This window comes from Aquarana catesbeiana, linkage group LG04 (genome assembly GCF_042186555.1).
Source record: "Aquarana catesbeiana isolate 2022-GZ linkage group LG04, ASM4218655v1, whole genome shotgun sequence".
Lineage (NCBI taxonomy): Eukaryota > Metazoa > Chordata > Amphibia > Anura > Ranidae > Aquarana > Aquarana catesbeiana.
The window spans coordinates 691,115,514-691,134,105 of record NC_133327.1 but is presented as its reverse complement, the minus strand read 5'-3'; the positions used below and the strand labels follow the sequence as shown (position 1 = coordinate 691,134,105).

The 18,592-nt window shown below is 45.7% G+C and overlaps 2 protein-coding genes across 3 annotated transcripts in view; one reads left to right on the top strand and one right to left on the bottom strand.

Annotated features, from left to right (window-relative positions):
* Positions 1 to 18,592, top strand: part of PPP1CB (protein phosphatase 1 catalytic subunit beta) — a 336,969-nt gene that overhangs the window by 224,738 nt on the left and 93,639 nt on the right. The window lies entirely within an intron of this gene.
* SPDYA (speedy/RINGO cell cycle regulator family member A) overlaps positions 1 to 18,592 on the bottom strand; it is a 44,316-nt gene that overhangs the window by 21,602 nt on the left and 4,122 nt on the right. Inside the window, exons 2-4 of the mRNA XM_073628795.1 lie at positions 16,424 to 16,637; positions 11,598 to 11,656; positions 6,572 to 6,657 (exon numbers count right to left, since the gene is read on the bottom strand). Coding sequence (XP_073484896.1) covers positions 6,572 to 6,657; positions 11,598 to 11,656; positions 16,424 to 16,625 — 347 coding nt within the window. The 5' untranslated portion in view covers positions 16,626 to 16,637. The remainder of the gene's footprint in view (positions 1 to 6,571; positions 6,658 to 11,597; positions 11,657 to 16,423; positions 16,638 to 18,592) is intronic.

The following is an 18,592-nucleotide window of genomic DNA, read 5'->3' as shown; positions in this document are numbered from 1 at the left end:
CCCCCACCCCCTCACTGTCTGCCAGTCCACCGGTACTTACCCTATCAGGCACAATCACAGGGGGCAATCACAGGGGGCAAGCACATCTGGTAGCGGCGGGCACATTGGACAATTGGTGGGGATTGGGGCATGGGCGGACATCAGGCTGCGGCGGGAATTGGGCATCGGCTCCTGTGTCTTCTCCTTCTCGGTTCCTCCGTGCGTCTCCTCCCCTTCCTCCTAGGCATCCAAAAGGATTGCCTGTCCTTTCAGCCAATCGGGTGACAGGTATCATACCTGCTTCCCGATTGGCCGGAGGAGGATCAGTGTTGCAAGAGCGAAAATTCATTCGCTCTTGCAACACACCTGGGTGGGCTCCGGACGCAATGCTCTGTGTCCCGGGCCCACCCTATTCTGAAGCCTATTAGAGTTTGTGGCTCTAATCAGGTGCTTCAAAAAACACTCCCCTGCCATAGAAATTCATGCGCCCACTGTCCTGAAAGGGGCCAGACGCATGGATAGGGAGGGCGGTGGCATGGATGGGTGGGTGGTGGCATGGATAGGGAGGGCGGTGGCATGGATGGGTGGTGGCATGGATAGGGAGGGCGGTGGCATGGATGGGTGGGTGGTGGCATGGATAAGGGGGGCAGCACCTGTGTGCCCACAATGGACGGGCCGTCCCTGGTCCTTACTATAGGTGTAGGACATTTCCACACCTCCTGTAGCCTGACTGGAATACTCCCAGGACGTTGCTCGGTGAGGCCTCGTCATTACCGCTCACCTCCTCCATCACAGGAGTGAACTTTTTATCTGATTCAAACCCCCTTACACTGGCTTTCCCTCCTCTGAGATGCAATAGCTCTGAGCTCAGTGTTTATTCCCCCTTGAAAGAAATCCGTGGAGCTTCATGCACAGATTTCCATTGAAGTCGCACCCGAAAATGGACAAAAGTAGTGCAGGAACTTCTTTTGCACATCGGTGCGACGCCGGAACAGTGCCATTGCCGGAAATAGGCTGCGACTTGTCATGCGATTTGACCCGTCTAATTGCATGACCAATCTCTTCAATGTGAACGAGGGCTAAAGTGGCTTAACCACTTGCTGACCTGCCGCAGGGCAGATCTATCGCTGTATCGGTACGAAGCTTCGTGTAATAACTATAGCAGGCACGTGCGCCTGCAACGCATCGCCGGAGCCGATGTGCGCGGCCGCTATGTCCGTCAGCCACCCGCGATGGCTCCACATAGAGCCAGAACGGGGATCTGCCAGTGTAAACAAAGCAGATCCCTGTTCTGACAGGGGAGTAGAGAGAGATCGTCTGTTCCTAGTGATTAGGAACAGCGATCTCTCTCTATTCCCTGTCAGTCCCCCCCTAGAAACACCTCCCTAGGGAACACTTAATCGCCCCCTAGTGTTAACCCCTTCCCTCTCAGTGTCATTTATACAGTGATCAGTGGATATTTTAAGCACTGATCACTGTAATAATGTCAATGGTCCCAAAAAAAAGTGTCAAAAGTGTCCGATCTGTCCGCCGCACAATGTCGCGGTCCTAGTAGTAATCGCAGATCGCCGCCATTACTAGTAAAATAAAATAAAAAATAATAAAAATGCCATAAATATATCCCCCATATTGTAAACCAATCAATATACGCTTATTAGGATTTTATTTATCAAAACTATGTAGCAGAATACATATCGGCCTAAAACTGATGAATATATTTGTGTTTTTTTTTTTTATATATTTTTTGGGGATATGTGTTATAGCAAAAAGTTAAAAAAAAATTTTTTTTTTTCAAAATTGTCACTCTTTTTTTGTTTATAGCTCAAAAAATAAAAACCGCAGAGGTGATCAAATACCACCAAAAGAAATCTGTATTTGTGGGGAAAAAAAGGACACAAATTTTATTTGTGTACAGCTTTGCATGGCCGCGCAATTGTCAGTTAAAAAGTAACGCAGTGCTTTATTGCATAAAATAATATGGCCTGGTCATTAAGGGAGTAAATTCTTCCGGGGCTGAAGTGTTAAAGTGGAAAAATGACCTTCTGAAACAAATATAATGCAACATTGTTACTTTTGTATCTTTTGTTTCATTCATCTGCAGATAAAGGGGATGAGCTTCAATCTGCAAATGGCAGTTAAAGAGGTTGTAAGATTTTCTACCTTCATGTATTCTATGCATGAAGGTAAAAAAAAAAACCTTCTCTATACAGCACCCCACCCACCCCCCCAATACTTACCTGAGCTCCATCGTGATCCGGCAATGTGCAATGACAGCCTCGGCTCTCCGGGACTCTCCCTCCTCATTGGCTAAGACAGCAGCGGGAGCCATCGACCAATGAGAGGAGAGAGGGGGCGGGTCGAGCCGCGGCTCTGTGTGTGTGAATAGGCACTCAGGAGTAAGCCCCCATAGCAAGCTGTCTGCTCTGGGGGCACTGAGAGGGGGTCAGGAGTGCCGGTGAGGGGGGTGCCCGAGAAGAGGAGGATTGGGGTGACTCTGTGCAAAACCAATACAGAGCCGGTAAGTATAACATGTCTATAACATGTCTGTAACATGTCTGTAACATGTCTGTTATTTAAAAAAAAATTTAAAAAAACTTGCCTTTAATATAATTTTAAGAGCTGACTCCTGTGATGGTGAAGGCGATCGTAGCAGTAGCAGACATGGGGTCATGTTTTAAGCCTGGTACACATGATGAGAATATCGGAAGAATGATTGCGCATTTTTTTGTAGCATACTACTCTCATATCGAAAGAAAAGAGGATACTCAACTTAGGAAAATTCTCGTACGATAGAATACAACTTGGGAAGTGATGTAATGTGTTGCATTGTATTGTAATGTATTCATTCGTTAATGTTGCTCTTCCGATTTTTTTTTCAGATGAAAACTGTACTAATTAAACTAAATTTGGACGTTGTGTTCATGTACAATAAACACGTAAATAAAAAAACCTTCTGTGTGCTGCAGCCCTCTCTCAGCCCCTCTAATACTTACCTGAGCCCCCCTCTCCATCCAGCGATGTGCACCAGTGTCTCAGCCGTCCGGGACTCTCCCTTCTGAATGGATGAGACACAGCAGCGGTGCCATTGGCTCCCGCTGCTGTTAATCAAAGTTAGTTAGCCAATAAGGAGAGAGAGGGGGCAGGGCCACACCGCAGCTCTATGTCTGAATGGATACACGTCTCGGGCACTCAACAGGAGGGAGGGGCCGGGAGCTCCCAAGAGGGGCCCGAGAAGGAGATGGATGGGGGCTGCTCTGTGCAAAACCAACTGCTTGTTTGTTATTTTTAAACAAAAACAAAACTTTAGTATCACTCTAAGGGAATTCCTTGGGGTCCCCCCCCCCAGGTCACCAGAACTAGTGTCCCCCATTGGAAGATTTCCTCTCTATTACTTTTCTGGGGACAACCTGAAATGTGGGATTTTCTTTCACTCTCAATGATATCAGTAAACAGGACAAATAGAGAGTGTGAATCTCCTTAATTGGGGGGCACAGACAGCAATAAAAACTGACAGGGGTTCTAACCCCTCCCCACTCCATCCAAAACTAAAGTAAAAAAGTTATTCCTTTAGTTACAGTGCCTTGAAAAAGTATTCATACCCCTTGAAATCTTCCACATTTTCTCATGTTACAACCAAAAACATAAATGTATTTTATTGGGATTTTATGTGATAGACCAACACAAAGTGTCACATAATTGTGAAGTGGAAGGAAAATGATAAATGATACAAATAAATATGTGAAAAGTGTGGGGGAGGGGGGGCATTTGTATTCAGCCCCCTTTACTCTGATACCCCTAACTAAAATCTAGGGGAACCAATTGTCTTCAGAAGTCTCCTAATTAGTAAATAGAGTCCACCTGTGTGTAATGTAATCTTAGTATCTTAAAGCGGATTTAATACCAATGATGGGGCACTATTCCTCCCACTGATACCAATGATGGCACACTATCTGTGTCCATCTGTGTGTCATTTAATCTCAGTCTAAATACAGCTGTTCTGTGAAGCCCTCAGAGGTTTGTTAGAGAACCTTAGAGAACAAACAGCATCATGAAGGCCAAGGAACACACCAGACAGGTCAGGGATAAAGTTGTGGGGAAGTATAAAGCAGGGTTAGGCTATAAAAAAATCTCCCAAGCTTTGAACATCTCACGGAGCTCTGTTCTTTCCATTTTCCGATGATGGATTGAGTATGGCACAACTACAAACCTACCAAGACATGGCCGTCCACCTAAACTGACCGGCCGGGCAAGGAGAGCATTCATCAGAGAAGAGCCAAGAGGTCCATGGTAACTCTGGAGGAGCTGCAGAGATCCACAGCTCAGGTGGGAGAATCTGTCCACAGGACAACTATTAGTCGTGTTCTCCACAAATCTGCCCTTTATGGAAGAGTGACAAGAAGAAAGACATTGGTGAAAGAAAGTCATAAGAAGTCCTGTTTGTAGTTTGTGAGAAGCCATGTGGAGGACACAGCAAACATGTGGAAGAAGGTGATCTGGTCACATGAGACCAAAATTCAACTTTATGGCCTAAAAGTAAAACGCTATGTGTGGGGAAAACTAACACTGCAAATCACCCTGAACACACCATCCCCACCGTGAAACGTGGTGGTGGCAGCATCATGTGGTGGGGATGGTTTTCTTCAGCAGGGACAGGGAAGCTGGTCAGAGTTGATGGGAAGATGGATGGAGACAAATACAGGACAATCTTAGAAGAAAACCTGTTAGAGTCTACAAAAGACTTGAGACTGGGGCGGAGGTTCACCTTCCAGCAGGACAACGACCCGAAACATCCAGCCAGATCTACAATGGAATGGTTTAGATCAAAGCATAGTCATGTGTTAGAATGGCCCAGTCACAGTCCAGACCTAAATCACATTGAGAATCTGTGACAAGACTTGAAAATTGCTGTTCACAGACGCTCTCCATCCAATCTGACAGAGCTTGAGATATTTTACAAAGAAGAATGGGCAGAAATGTCCCTCTCTAGATGTGCAAAGCTGGTAGAGACATCCCCAAAAAGACTTGTAGAGAAAGGGGGTTCTACAAAGTATTGACTCCGGGGGGCGCCATACAAATGCCCCCCACACTTTTCACATCTTTATTTGTATCATTTATCATTTTTCTTCCACTTCACAATTATGTGACACTCTGTGTTGGTCTATCACATAAAATCCCAATAAAATACATTTACGTTTTTGGTTGTAACATGAAAAAATGTGGAGAATTTCAAGGGGTATGAATACTTTTTCAAAGACTGTATACTTTAAATATCAAATAAATACCATAAAAATATATGACGGTTTTTAAGTGTGATTTGTGGTGTGGGAAGACATCTCAGTGGGCGGCTGCAACTTTTACTTGCTAGATATTGTCACATTTTCTATATAAGTTGGTGAGCGCCGAGGTTTTTTCTGGGTTTTCATTGGACGCTGGGTCATGCATTTCATACTGTAGAAGTTTTAGGCAGGTGTGAAGAAATGCTGTAAAGTAAGAATTCCTTCACAAATCGAAGTGATAATTTTTTTTTTTATTTCAATCAACAAAATGGAAAGTAAACAAAGAGAAATCCAAATCCAATCAATACTTGGCGTGACCGCCCAATCCCAGAAAGACTTGATGGTTGAGATCTTTTGGATTATACAACGGTGCTTAAAGAGGAACTGCAGTCTGCTCACATAAATTTGCCATTCTGAAGCTTCCCTCCAACCACTTTGCATATTATTTTATATATACTGTGATTCTGTACTTGCCAAATATGCTGCAGAAATCTCCCTCCGCCGAGTCTGGCTGCAGCCATTTTAACTGTGGGCAGCTGAAGCTGCTGCCTGTTCACTTCCTGGATTTACACAGGAGGCACACCTCCAGCTCTGCAGCTCTCATTGGCCCCTTAAGACTCATCCCCCCCTTACTTCCTGGCAAACTCTCTCAAGTGAGAGAGAAAGAGAGAGAGAGCTGTGTATGATGTCATAAGCCTAGACTAATGACCAGACAGGAAACAGGAAGTGGGCTGTATAAGGGATTTACTGGCAGAAAAAAAATGTTTTACTATCCAAAGATAAAACAAGAGCAGAAGATTTAATAGATGGAAAGATGAAAAAATGACTGAAGGTTCCCCTTTATTTAGCTTCCTACAGCCTTCTCTTAGCTGATTTGCTATGAATGTCGTCTTTGTATACTGAACTGCACTTAGACCCCATTCACACAGGGGCAACACGACTTGCAGGTCGCCTCAGCGAGGCGACCTGCAAACGACTGCCCGGGCGACTTGCAAAACGACTTCTGTATAGAAGTCTATGCAAGTCGCCCCAAGTCGCCCCCGAAGTCGTACAGGAACCTTTTCCTAAGTCGGAGCGACTTGCGTCGCTCCCCTTAGAACGGTTCCATTGTACAGAACAGGAGGCGACTTGTCAGGCGACTAGGTCGCCTGACAAGTCGTCCCTGTGTGAATGGGCTCTCATATGTACAGAATATGTAACAATTTGATGTCTTCATTACTTATATATATTATATATACACTTGTATACATTGTAATAAAAAGTCATTGAACAAATAAATAAACCACACCCATTACATGAATGTAAATGGTACTTACAAAGCTATAAAGAAATGCGCTCTAGTGTACTCATTTATACTGAATCCGGCTCTCTTAAAATAAACAAATGTCATTGCCAAGAGGTACTGCACACAAATAGAGAAAACACGCCGTCATTAGTATACAATCCGCACACACATGGAAGACACTTCAGCAGCTCTCTACCCTTCTATTCTACCCGGCAACTTATAATGACCATCTATATTAGTCTCAGCGCCCCTATAAAGGATACATAATGATACATAGTACAGTATCCGAATATCACACAAAGGCTGGACCCAAACTACCATTGTGTGCTGTGCGCATCAATTTAACCCCTTCCTATCCAGCCCTGGCGTCCCTTTATTAGGGTCTCTATGCCTGGAGGGAGGGATCAGCAGATCATGTGACCACCGTGATTAGCTGTCATAGGCTGAGTTCACACCTGCGCTTTTTTGGGCATTTATATATCCATTTTTGAGCATTAGATATAATAGAGAAAAATATCATGTTTCATCATTTGTTGCTGTTTTTCAGCTTTTTCATCTGCTTTCATTTATTATTATTTATTTATTCATTCATTTTTTAATCTTTTTTTTTTAAGAGGTTAAGGGTTAAAGGTTATGGTTAGGGCTTATTTTATTAATTAACTTAATTAGATGTATTTATTTTGTTAGGTTAGGGGTCAATGTTAGGGGTTAGGATTAGGGGTTAATATTAGGATTAGAGGTTAATATTAGGATTAGGGGTTAGGGGTAAATATTAGGGTTAGGATTAGGGGTAAATATTAGGGTTAGGGGTAAAGATTAGTGGTTACTATTAGGATTAGGGGTAAAAATTAGGATTAGAAGTTACTATCAGGTTTAGGGTTTAATATTAGGATTTGGATTAGGGTTAGGGGTAAGGATTAGGGGTTACTATTAGGGTTATGGGTCAATATTAGGGTAAGGATTAGGGTTAACATTAAGGTAAGGAGTAAATTTTAGGGTTACGGGTTAATATTAGGGTTAGGATTAGGGGTAAATATTATTGTTAATATTAGGGTTAGGGGTAAGGATTAATGGGTTACTATTAGGGTTAGGGGTTAAGATTAGGGGTAAATATTAGGGTTAGGATTAGGGGTTACTATTAGGGTTAGGGGTTAGGGGTAAATATTAGAGTTAGGATTAGGGGTTATTATTTGAATTAGGGGTAAGGATTAGGGTAGGATTAGGGGTTAATGTTAGGGTTAGGGGGGTCAATATTAGGATTAAGGTTTTTTACTCTATTATTATTGATGTATTTTATGTATTTATTTATTATATAGTCATTGCATTTGCGCAGAAAAACACTCAAAAACGTGCTAAAATGCCCAAATCAAGCGTTTCCATGCATTTCTATGGAACAAAAACAAAACGCTTCAATAACGCATTGACCTTCAGGTGACTTGTAGGGGAGACGTGAACCATCTCCATAGAGAATAATTGATAAGCTACAAAACACTGAGGTGTAAATGGGGCCACAGAGGTCACATGAGCCAGTCTATGCCGACTCCCAGTCATTTGTACAGACTGACAGCTCGGTCTCTGTGCTGGGAGCGGGCAGTGAGTCAGTGATCAGTGCTGACATGATCAGTTTGCACCCCCCCCACCCCCTCCCGCTATGTTACAGAGAAAAGGGGGGGGGGGTGTTACAGGCAGGTCAGTAGATGATAAATGAATGAAATGAAGAAAGAATACGAATGCAGCCAAACATTGAGGGACTAGTTGGATAAGATACATTACATATTTGTTTTTAGGATTAGAGATATTTTAAAGCTGGTTATAAATTATACCCGGGGTGTCCAACCTGCGGCCCCAGGCAGCTACAAATGTGGCCCAGCACAAAATCGTAAACTTTCTTAAGAATGTAGATTTTTTTTGGGGGGGGGGGGGGGGGGGTTTGGTAAAAATGCGTTTACACTCAGCGAACACATGTGGCCAAAGCAAAATGTGACAGGGTTTCTTTTTTAGACTTTTATACGTTTTATCTTCCCCCACTCTTCACAATCACGCCTTATTTCTGTCATCAGTTTCCGGCACCACCGATATTTGTCAGCGACTATTTTCAAGGATGAATCACAGGAGGGCAAAATATCCGAAGAGCACGCTGAGAATTCATTGAGAATCGCAGATATCAATGTCAGATATCGCACTCCTTGTATGTCGCCCTCTTTTACTTTTATAAGAAAAAAAGTAAGGAGGAGACTTTTTCTGCTCATCAGCTCCCCCCCTGATTGTTAGTGTATTTTACAGTATCTCACAAAAGTAAGTACACCCCTCACATTTTTGTAAATAGTTTATTCTATCTTTTCATGTGACAACACTGAAGAAATGACACTTTGAACTTCCAGTGACCAGTATGAGAGAGTGAGAGCGATAACACCAAATTTTAATACACCTGCTCCCCATTCACACCTGAGACCTTGTAACACTAACGAGTCACATGACACCGGGGAGGGAAAATGGCTAATTGGGCCCAATTTGGAGATTTTCACTTAGGGGTGTACTGACTTTTGTTGCCAGCGGTTTAGACATTAATGGCTGTGTGTTGAGTTATTTTGAGGGGACAGCAAATTTACACTGTTATACAAGCTGTACACTCACTACTTTACATTGTAGACAAGTGTCATTTCTTCAGTGTTGTCACATGAAAAGATAGAAGAAAAGATTTACACAAATGTGACTGAGGGGTGTACTTACTTTTCTGAGATACCGTGTGTGCGGCCCAAGACCGGTCCTCTCCTTTCCTATGTGGCCCAGGAAGGTCAAAAGTTTGGACAACCCCTGGATTATACCATCCTCAGGGCAAGCTGTCTGCTGCAGAGCATCTTTTTTTTCCAAACTTTTTGGGTTCAGTTCCAATTATTTTTATAATCTTTTTTTTTTGTCCCCAGTTTTCTTTTTTTTATATATATAGCCCTTTAGTGATGTCACAGATCGGCGGGTGGGAGGAGAAGTGTGAGGTGTGAGATCTGGAATAAGAAAAGACTTCCATTTTAGGCGGCTCTCCCAGGGAGTATCAGCCACAGATCAACGCGTTTCATCACAACAACTAGTATGCACGAGAGTTCCCAGAAGTGTGATATAGAGTCCAAAAAAAATAATAAAATTAATTTCAATAAAAATGAATAAGAGTTACTTACATTTCCATCCAATCCATGTTGGGAATAAGCAGATTCCCCTTCAACAGAACATAACAAATGCTGAAGAAAGGAAACATATACTGGATTGTTATGTATGAAATTATTCTGGAGGGCTCCAGGTTATCAGTCTAGTATGGGTTTTCTTTCTTCTCCATTGGCCATGTCCTGATGAATCCCAGAAACGCATTGGCTTTGCCTTATTGTTGTTTCTGAGCAGGCCACACAGCAGGAGATGAGCGGTAAGTGCGGTCCGCACAGGGCTACCGCAGCATACGGGCACGCCTGTGTGTCCTCTCCCGGCTGCTCCACCCACCCGCTCGGCCGACAATGTCATCCTATCAGCAGGGCAGGGTGGCGGGAGGAGCTGCAGATCGGAATGGAGAGCTCTTCCCGCCCCCCTGCCCTGCTGATAGGATGGCATGGTCAGCTGGGCAGGCGAAGGAGCCGGGAGAGGACACACGGACTGTTACCAGCCTCTGCCCTGCAGGTAGGAGTCCTGAGCAGGAGAGGCAGAGATTGATGTTAGAGAGGAAAGGAGGGGATGGGGCAGACTGCAGGGGCACTGTAATGTAAACGGGGGCTGTGATGTAAAGGGGACTGCACTGTAAAGGGGGCACTGTAATGTAAACGGGGGCTGTGATGTAAAGGGGACTGCACTGTAAAGGGGGCACTGTAATGTTAAGGGGGGCTGTGATGTAAAGGGGGGCATTGTAATGTTAAGGGGGGCTGTGCTGTAAAGGGGACTGCACTGTAAAGGAGGGCACTGTAATGTTAAGGGGGACTATGATGTAAAGGGGACTGCACTGTAAAAAGGGGGCACTGTAATATAAAGGGGGCTGCACTGTAAAGGGGCTCTGTTACAGTGCCCCCTTTACAGTGCAGTCCTCTTTATATCACAGCCCCCTTTACATTACAGTGCCCCCTTTACAGTGTAGTCCCCTTTACAATACAGTGCCCCCTTTACAGTGCAGTCCTCTTTATATCACAGCCCCCTTTACAATACAGTGCCCCCTTTACAGTGCAGTCCTCTTTATATCACAGCCCCCTTTACAATACAGTGCCCCTTTACAGTGCAGTCCTCTTTATATCACAGCCCCCTTTACATTACAGTGCCCCCTTTACAGTGTAGTCCCCTTTACAATACAGTGCCCCCTTTACAGTGCAGTCCTCTTTATATCACAGCCCCCTTTACAATACAGTGCCCCCTTTACAGTGCAGTCCTCTTTATATCACAGCCCCCTTTACAATACAGTGCCCCTTTACAGTGCAGTCCTCTTTATATCACAGCCCCCTTTACATTACAGTGCTCCCTTTACAGTGCAGTCCTCTTTATATCACAGCCCCCTTTACATTACAGTGCTCCCTTTACAGAGCACTCCCCGTTACATTAATGTAAACAGGGGGCTGTGATGTGAAGGGGGACTGAGGACACTGTGGGACTGCTTTAAAGGGGCAACTGGGATGTAAAGGGGGACTGTGGACACTGATATAAATGGGGGACTGTGCTGTAAAGGGGGGGTTGTGGTGTGAAGGGGGCTGAGGACAGACTTTGTGAATATCCCACCCCCCCAACCCGTCCACCACCCTCCCCCAGCCCATTGACCCTGTCGCCCCCCCCCCCCCCCCCCAGGGAAACTGGCTACCATGAAACTGGTCCCTGGAGCCATAAAGTGGGGACCGCTGGTGCTAGAGGATGACTTCATAGACAAAGGATGAGCTATTGGCCTGCCAGTATTACAGGGGGGGTCAGAGTACAACCCATGTAATCTGAAATACATTCTAGACATGATAAAACTTTATTTCATGTGGTGCTATAGCTTATGTATTGTGTGTATATATATATATATTGTTTTTTAAATAATAGTGCCTCTATAATAAGGTTACCTTGTCGGCTATTATACAGCAGCAATCCATCCACAGGAAATCTTGAATTAAGTCATCATCTGTAATGGAAGTACAAATGTTTGGACACATATAATAAAATACACATTAAAGTGAAAATTGAAGAATAAGACTCTTTATACGGTTTACCTCTTGAGCTGACCTAACGGGTCCCACCCCCCCTCTCCTCAGCGATCCGGTAGCCACGCCTCTGGAGTTTGGTAACACCCCTTGCCGCTAGTCCTCCGTCTCCTGGCCGTGTCGGCACAGTAGAGCCCCATTGTAGGCTGCGGGTCCCATCTCTCTCTGTGTCCCCTAGACAGAGATGCAGGTAGTTGGGCCCCAGAAGCTGCCATGAGGGTCCCCTGGCCTAGAGACGGAGGAATTTAGTTGGCCATACATGGATCGAAATTTGGCTGGTTAAGGCGGAGTTCCACCCAAAAGTGGTATCTCCGCTTATTTGCTCCCCCCGCTCCGGTACCACATTCTGCACCTTTTCAGGGGGGAGGGGGGAACGGGTACTTGTTTTTGACAGGTACCCTTCCCCACTTCTGGGAGACTGCACCGTGGCGCCGTCCATTGGAAGTTCGGCCCCCCTCCTCCGCTGCCGGGCCACTTAGAATGCTTCACTGCCGGTTTCCCTAACCATGAATGGCGGCGGCAGCACCCGAGAGACGATCATCTGGGGTGCGGACATCGCGGAAGCCCTGGACAGGTAAGTGTCCTAATATTAAATGTCAGAAGCTACAGAATTTGTAGCTGCTGACTTTTAACTTTTTTGTGGGGGGGGGGGCCCGGAACTCCTCTTTAAGTAGGGACTGGCAGAATTTCAATTCATGTATGGGCACTGTGGTTGCCAATCTGTCTGATTTTCCTCACCCAATCAGCGCTGCAAGCTACATCCTGCAGCGCTGATCAATGTATCCTGGCAGTGGGGAAGTCTCCCCGCCATCAGAATACAATAGTGCAGCGGGGAGGATTCCCCCATCCACTTACCTGCCCACCTGACCCTAAAGCTCCACAACAACAAATTACCTGTCTGGGCCTAAAGAGGAACTTCACTTTATTTTTGAAAAGTCAGCCGCTACAGTGTATCCTCTTCCACACAACCGCTCTTTTCTGGCACTTTTTGTTTACAAGTAAAAATTTTTATTTATTTGCTAGAAATTTACTTAGAAACCCCAAACATTATATATATATATATATATATATATATATATATATATATATATATATATATATATATATATATATATATACACACAGTGCCTTAAAAAGTATTCATACCCCTTGAAATTTCCCACACTTTGTCATGTGACAACCAAAAACTTAAATGTATTTTATTGGGATTTTATGTGATGGACCAACACAAAGTGTCACATAATTGTGAAGTGGAAGGAAAATGATAAATGATACAAATAAATATGTGAAAAGTGTGGGGGGGGGCATTTGTATATTGGCTCCATCCATCTTCCCATCATCTCTGACCAGCTTTCCTGTCCCTGCTGAAGAAAAGCATCCCCACCACATGATGCTGCCACCACCATGTTTCACGGTGGGGATGGTGTGTTCAGGGTGATGTGCAGTGTTAGTTCTCCCCACACATAGCGTTTTTCAAGCGTTTGTCAAAAAGTTCATTTTCCGATGAGGGATTGAACAGAGCTCCGTGAGATGTTCAAAGCTTAGGATATTTCTTTATAACCTAACCCTGCTTTATACTTCTCCACAACTTTATCCCTGACCTGTCTGGTGTGTTCTTTGGCCTTCAATGATGCTGTTTGTTCATCAAGGTTCTCTAACAAACCTCTGAGGGCTTCACAGAACAGCAATATTTATACTGATATTAAATAACACACAGGTGGACTCTATTTACTAATAAGGTGACTTCTGAAGGCAATTGGAACAGGTCCTCTTTATGGAGATCTCATGTAATAGAAATAAGAGATGACAGGTCCTCTTTATGGAGAGATCTCATGTAATAGAAATAAGAGATGACAGGTCCTCTTTATGGAGATCTCATGTAATAGAAATAAGAGATGACAGGTCCTCTTTATGGAGATCTCATGTAATAGAAATAAGAGATGACAGGTCCTCTTTATGGAGAGATCTCATGTAATAGAAATAAGAGATGACAGGTCCTCTTTATGGAGAGATCTCATGCAATAGAAATAAGAGATGACAGGTCCTCTTTATGGAGATCTCATGTAATAGAAATAAGAGATGACAGGTCCTCTTTATGGAGATCTCATGTAATAGAAATAAGAGATGACAGGTCCTCTTTATGGAGAGATCTCATGTAATAGAAATAAGAGATGACAGGTCCTCTTTATGGAGAGATCTCATGTAATAGAAATAAGAGATGACAGGTCCTCTTTATGGAGATCTCATGTAATAGAAATAAGAGATGACAGGTCCTCTTTATGGAGATCTCATGTAATAGAAATAAGAGATGACAGGTCCTCTTTATGGAGATATCTCATGTAATAGAAATAAGAGATGACAGGTCCTCTTTATGGAGATCTCATGTAATAGAAATAAGAGATGACAGGTCCTCTTTATGGAGAGATCTCATGTAATAGAAATAAGAGATGACAGGTCCTCTTTATGGAGAGATCTCATGTAATAGAAATAAGAGATGACAGGTCCTCTTTATGGAGATATCTCATGTAATAGAAATAAGAGATGACAGGTCCTCTTTATGGAGATCTCATGTAATAGAAATAAGAGATGACAGGTCCTCTTTATGGAGAGATCTCATGTAATAGAAATAAGAGATGACAGGTCCTCTTTATGGAGAGATCTCATGTAATAGAAATAAGAGATGACAGGTCCTCTTTATGGAGATCTCATGTAATAGAAATAAGAGATGACAGGTCCTCTTTATGGAGATCTCATGTAATAGAAATAAGAGATGACAGGTCCTCTTTATGGAGAGATCTCATGTAATAGAAATAAGAGATGACAGGTCCTCTTTATGGAGATCTCATGTAATAGAAATAAGAGATGACAGGTCCTCTTTATGGAGATCTCATGTAATAGAAATAAGAGATGACAGGTCCTCTTTATGGAGATCTCATATAATAGAAATAAGAGATGACAGGTCCTCTTTATGGAGATCTCATGTAATAGAAATAAGAGATGACAGGTCCTCTTTATGGGGAGATCTCATGTAATAGAAATAAGAGATGACAGGTCCTCTTTATGGGGAGATCTGGGACCCCAAATCTCTCCTCTACCTTTACAAGAAAAAGATAAAAAAAATATAGAGATTTTTTTTTGTAAAGCAAAAGAACAAAACAACAGTTTTCTTCGGCCTCAGACTAGAAATGACTTCATGACGTCACTCCGGTCCTCCAAGGTTATAGAGGTGATCAAAGACGATCTGGTCTCTATTCATCTTTATGGCCAGCCATGCAAAATGTCGCATCATTTCCCGGGCTCACCAGTGAAAACGGTAAGGCCAAGAAACGCCGGCAAGTGGCGAGCGAGTGGGAACGATGAATCTGCCAGCTTTATGGATAATCCCGGTAAACCATTTACAAGCTGTAACATACATATATATATATATATATATATATATATATATATATATGTATTGCGGTCGGCAAGTGGATACACTGTACTGTAGCTGCTGACTTCAGGTACTTATCTCTGCCTGGGATCCAGCGCTCTTTTCCCACAGCCGGTTCCAATCACCACGGCGGGTCCCTTGCCCCGCCATCTTGGATACAGCGGGCTCCCCACCATGCATGCATGAGCTGACGAGGAACTTTGTGATTGCTCCTGTAGCCTTCTGGGACATGTGACGTGCTCCAGGATGCTGCAGGAATGGGCAAGGGACGCCATTATCTCCTAGGTGAGGATTGTGGAAACAAGAGCGGGTACCAATAAAGGTCTGAAAAAATGGTGTGGGGTCCCCCCTACCATGAAGCACCCCTCTTCCCTTGTTGTGGCCTGGTATGGTTCCGGAAGAGGGGGAGGGATGGGGGGGGGGGGGCGCTCGCTCATCCCCACCCTTTTTCCTGGCCTGCCAGGCTACACGCTCAGATAAGGGTCTGGTACGGAATTTGGGGGGGACCGAAGGGCCTGGTATGGATTTGGGGGGGGGGGATCCCCACGCTGTTTTTTTCTGAAATTTTAATTGCTGCCGATTCTTTTGTTTACATTCAGCTATCAGCGGGGAAACCCGCTGACAGCTGATGAGTTATCCGTTGTTAAAGCGAATCTCCACCCAAAAGGGGAAGTTACGCTTTAAATACTCCTATACTCCTCCCCTGCCACATTTGGGGGGGGGGAGGGGGCGTGTACCTAGTTTTGACAGGTACATGCCCCCACTTTCAATCGGATGGCCCAGGATCTACCCCTCCTTTCCTGCACTCATCTGGGACACGTCATAGGTCCGGACCACTCAGGACAGGCAGTGCGACCTGGCTGCGAAGCCGCAACTGTCAAAAAAAGTGCCAAAAAAGGCCTGAGGGGGTAAGGAGGGGGGACCCCATGCCATTTTTTCAGATTTTTATTGGTGCCCTCTCACAATCCTGTGGGGGTCTTTAAATGGATAACTAAGCCCTGTGGAAGGGACGCAACGCGTCGGGGGCTGTGCCCTGCATGGAGTTGGGCTGAAGCTGCTTTCATTTATGGACTTTCTTGGAGCGCAGCGGTTTGGGTTTCCTTTGCCTTTGGTGGGTGCATAGAGCCAGGGCGGGCTCCCCCCTCCCTCATGCCGGCACCCTCACCGGAGTTTGGGATGGAGATCTGGAGCGGCCCCAAAGCTTTCTTAGTTACTCGTCACTATAAATAACTCTTTTGCAAAAATAAGAAACACTTACCGAAGAGTTGGAAGAAGGCGGTCATCTCCTGGCGCTGTATGACCAGGCACAGTCCTCGGGGGCGTTTCACAGCAGTGCTGTTGTGCGTTTCCTCTTTATAGCGCTTCATAAGAAGCTTGTTCTGCTGGGGGGGTCTTGATGCAGATCGGACGTACACTGTGACCGTGGCGGGCGTCTGACTGCGGGACGGGTCGTATCTCATGTCCGGAGCAATCTTCAGACAGAGGAGATTGTGGTGAGACGCAGCAATGGTGGAGAACGCACATGTGAGAGCGGCAATGAGAACTGAACTCCAGGCAAACAGATATATATAAACCCCCCCCCCCCCCGGTGCTGCGTCACCTGACAAAGACTTTGTATTTCTGTCTCTCCAGTCACTGGGCAGTCAGAGAAGCTTCAGCTCATTGATCGCTTATCTCTCTGCTTTCTCCTCCTAGCAGCATGCTCCATGCATTGCTGCATAACTGATTGGCTGCTTCTTCTGCAGCCAACCTAAGCCTTGCTGTATAGTAGACTGAAACTAAGTCAGATTTGGCTACTGAATAGCATTTAAAAAAGAGAGGAGGACAGAACTCCTCCAACAAATACTGCGCTTCTCCGTGCAGCCGCCACATTGTCTCAGCAGTCGGCAGCAGAGAGGACAGAACTCCTCCTACAGATCCTACGCTTCTCTGTGCGGCTGCAGGTTCCCCTTGTCTCCCCCTCCCCTGGACTCCAGCCCACCTCTGGTTCTCCTCCAGACCCTGCACTTTCTGCTTACCAGCTCCACCCTAAACTTCTCCCTGGCAGCAGCACAAAGCAAAGGGGTGCACTGTGATGTAAGGGAGGGGGGGCTATTGACTTCTGATTGTGGGGGGCTGTTAATGCTGTGGAGGAACTGTCTCTGCCGAGGAGGAACTGTCTCTGCCGCAGACCTATGGGAGCAGAGGAATTGTCCCTGTCATGGTAGCAGACCTATGGTGGCCCCTGTCATGGTGGCAGACTTATGGTGGTTCCTGTCATGGTGGCAGACCTATTGTGGCCCCTGTCATGGTGGCAGACCTATTGTGGCCCCTGTTATGGTGGCAGACCTATTGTGGCCCCTGTCATAGTGGCAGACCTATGGTGGCCCTTGTCATGGTGGCAGGCCTATGGTGGTCCCTGTCATGGTGGCAGGTCTATGGTGGTCCCTGTCATGGTGGCAGGCCTATGGTGGCCCCTGTCATGGTGGCAGAACTATGGTAGCCCCTGTCATGGTGGCAGAACTATGATGGCCCCTGTCATGGTGGCAGACCTATGGTGGTTCCTGTCATAGTGGCAGGCATATGGTGGCCCCCGTCATGGTGGCAGACCTATGGTGGTCCCTGTCATGGTGGCAGACCTATGATGGCCCGTCATGGTGGCAGGTCTATGGTGGCCCCTGTCATGGTGGCAGAACTATGGTGGTTCCTGTCATGGTGGCAGACCTATTGTGGCCCCTGTTATGGTGGCAGACTTATTGTGGCCCCTGTCATAGTGGCAGACCTATGGTGGCCCCTGTCATGGTGGCAGACCTATGGTGGCCCCTGTCATGGTGGCAGACCTATGGTGGCCCCTGTCATGGTGGCAGACCTATGGTGGTTCCTGTCATGGTGGCAGACCTATGGTGGCCCCTGTCATGGTGACAGACCTATGATGGTTCCTGTCTTGGTGGCAGACCTATGGTGGCCCCTTTCATGGTGGCAGACCTATGGTGGCCCCTGTCATGGTGGCAGACCTATGGTGGCCCCTGTCATGGTGGCAGACCTATGGTGGTTCCTGTCATGGTGGCAGACCTATGGTGGGCCCTGTCATGGTGGCAGACCTATGGTGGTTCCTATCATGGTGGCAGACCTATGGTGGGCCCTGTCATGGTGGCAGACCTATGGTGGTTCCTATCATGGTGGCAGACCTATGGTGAGCCCTGTCATGGTGGCAGACCTATGGTGGTTCCTGTCATGGTGGCAAGCCTATGGTAGCCGCTGTCATGGTGGCAGACCTATGGTGGTTCCTGTCATGGTGGCCCCTGTCATGGTGGCAGACCTATCGTGGCCCCTGTCATGGTTGCAGACCTATGATGGCCCGTTATGGTGGCAGACCTATGGTAGCCCCTGTCATGGTGGCAGACCTATGGTGGCCCCTGTCATGGTGGCAGACCTATGGTGGCCCCTG